The sequence below is a fragment of the Limulus polyphemus genome, unplaced genomic scaffold, assembly GCF_000517525.1.
Source record: "Limulus polyphemus unplaced genomic scaffold, Limulus_polyphemus-2.1.2 Scaffold554, whole genome shotgun sequence".
NCBI classification, from domain to species: domain Eukaryota; kingdom Metazoa; phylum Arthropoda; class Merostomata; order Xiphosura; family Limulidae; genus Limulus; species Limulus polyphemus.
Window position 1 is genome coordinate 260,062 of NW_013666164.1, and position 2,525 is coordinate 262,586.

The 2,525-nt window shown below is 38.1% G+C and overlaps 1 protein-coding gene across 1 annotated transcript in view; it reads right to left on the reverse strand.

The window, feature by feature from the left end:
• LOC106459068 (homeobox protein prophet of Pit-1-like) overlaps window positions 1–1,632 on the reverse strand; it is a 17,083-nt gene extending 15,451 nt beyond the window's left edge. Inside the window, exon 1 of the mRNA XM_013918646.2 lies at window positions 1,449–1,632. Within this exon, the coding sequence (XP_013774100.1) occupies window positions 1,449–1,632 (184 nt within the window). The remainder of the gene's footprint in view (window positions 1–1,448) is intronic.
• Window positions 1,633–2,525: the final 893 nt, after the last annotated feature.

Here is a 2,525-nt window from a genome sequence, read left to right on the forward strand (position 1 = left end):
CAGATAGCTCTCGTGTAGCTTTGCGCGAAATCTATAACAAACAAACAAACAATATGGCCTTAAAAACGGTTAATGGAACACTTCAGTGCGAAGGTAGAGAAAACAATCAATAGCACAGCTGTTGGTTCATTTTAACTTGAAAAAAATAATAATGTAATTAGATTGAAAATAACGATAACCTGAATTAACGAGATGCGTAAGCAAACATAAAAATTACAAAAAATATATCGTACTTAAATAAAAGTAAAAACAAGATAGAAGAAACTGTGAAACGTGGTAATGTGAAATAAACTCGGCACAAAATAATATTTTGTATTAACAAATAGAAAATAATAGGAAAACAAACCCTACGCGAGATACTAAAAACTGCTAGATAAAATTATTCATAAGGCATAGATCACCTTCAAAATTTTGCTTGTTTTAGCGCAAACCAACACAATGGTTTTTCTGTACTCTATCCACTAAGGTGAATCGAACCCCAACTTTTAGCGCTGTAAGTCCGTTAACTTACCTCTGACCCACTGAGTGACATTCGGTAAAAACTTGAAGAAAAAACAACACATTTATTCCCATTCTTTCAACATTACTGGACACAGAGTAAATTCGTCAACAGAAAATCAAGAACAGAAACTGACTATATTCAAAATTTAAATAATAGAATACACCATTAAACCTTCATATGCTAAATACAGAGAGAAAGAAAGCAAAACATATTAAACTAAAAATATACTAATTAAACCCTTCATAATAGCAAAACATATTAAAATAATCTCTTTTATAAAAAAGCAAAACGTGGCAGAATAAAAAATGTGTAAAATAAGCCAATTTGACACGAATACAAACAAAATAAGCTCTGTTAAAAGCAAATCAGAACACATAATAATATCATAAGTACAACATGGCATAAAAGATCCAAGTATATGTACAAATTCATGAGCGATTATAGTTTGGAATATATATAAGCTAAATACAGAGCAGACAAAGGAAGGTGTGGCTACATGAAATGACCCTTTGTCATGTCAAATAAATTAATTTATACGTACGTAAAGGCATATTTACATGAATATGGAAAGCCAGAGCCCGTACCTTCACTAATGTCCCGTCAGTTGATCTTGCTGTGGGCTTTATGTCTCATAGTTTTGGTACATCGAATGATCTCATGGGCTCATGTATGTGTGTTTGAACCAGCTGAATGCAAAGTTGCCAGACTTCTACTTCTAGCTATAAAGGTGAGTTTACTCATTTCCTGAGTCGGTCCTCATCACGATTATATAGGACCCAGACTTTGGTTCATTGGCTTGAGGTTTGAGATATTTTACAGGTTTAACGACGGTCGGTGGCTTTGTGGGTAGCGCTGTGTTCCCTAGCTGCTGTAGTAGGGTGCAAGGTTAGCTGGTAACTGGTGGTGGTGAAGGAACGGAAGATGACGTGTATACCCCAACATTCACCTTGGAGGTGGCTGGATCTACTCCTGACTAACGATGCCTGTTTCTCTTCCTGTGACATGGTTGAACCTTCCCAGGATCTGTATGATTCTTGAAAAGACTTGAATTCTGCAGGTTGAGATACATCAGGTACCGGTGCTTCTTTTTGTTGGGCCACCCGCCGATAGGATACCTTAGGACTTGTCATTGGACCCTATAGGTTCAGGTGGTTTTAACTCCACTGTGGTTGGTGTGGACTCAGGGGTGAGCACCCTTGGCTGGGTAATGGGTAAACTGAACTCTATTTGGGCATTGATCATGGCAGATGGCTCAGTCCCTGTGTATTCTTTTCTCAGCGGCTCGGAGATCATCAGACTGTTCCTGATGGTCAGAGCCACTGTATACTTTAGAGCTAACCCATCCATGGCTTCAACAAGAACTTGCACGCCCAATGCAATGTAGCAATGCAGCTACATCTATAAGTTTTGTTACTGCCTAGCCAAATGTCAGGTCAGTTCCCAGAGTCTTAGAGACTACAGGATAGTTGGAAACCTCAGTTAAGATAAAAAAGAAACACTCTTTGAATAACCTCCTTCCATTTGAATGCGGGAATTATTCTAGAGTGGCAGAAACAAGAATAAAATGGCTATAAAACTGGATAGTTGAGAATCAGATAGCCAGAAAGGTGAAGGACTTGATCTTAAATAGAAAAAATCGGGATTAAAATGTAAAGTCAAATGAGTTCTGGCTGTTCAGAAGTTCTGTTAAAACTGTAGGTTTGAATTTTGTGATGGCTTAGCCATAACAATTAATTCTTGCGTTGGTCAAGGGACATTTCTTAAGTGTACTCCCGTATATATTGCTTGCAAATAAGTATCCCCGACGTCTGTGGATGTCACAGTATACCAGGCTTCACTGAGTCTTATGTTTGACCAACCCTCAGCTGTTCTGCCCATTACTGTCATTTCCATGACAATAGCTAACACAGCTAGCCTAGAACCCAACTGCATTCCTCTCACTACTGTCTTGTTGTTATATAGAATCTAGATTCAGTACGAAATAAATGGAGGGGGCAATTCTGCAAGTCCTGGTCCTTCCACA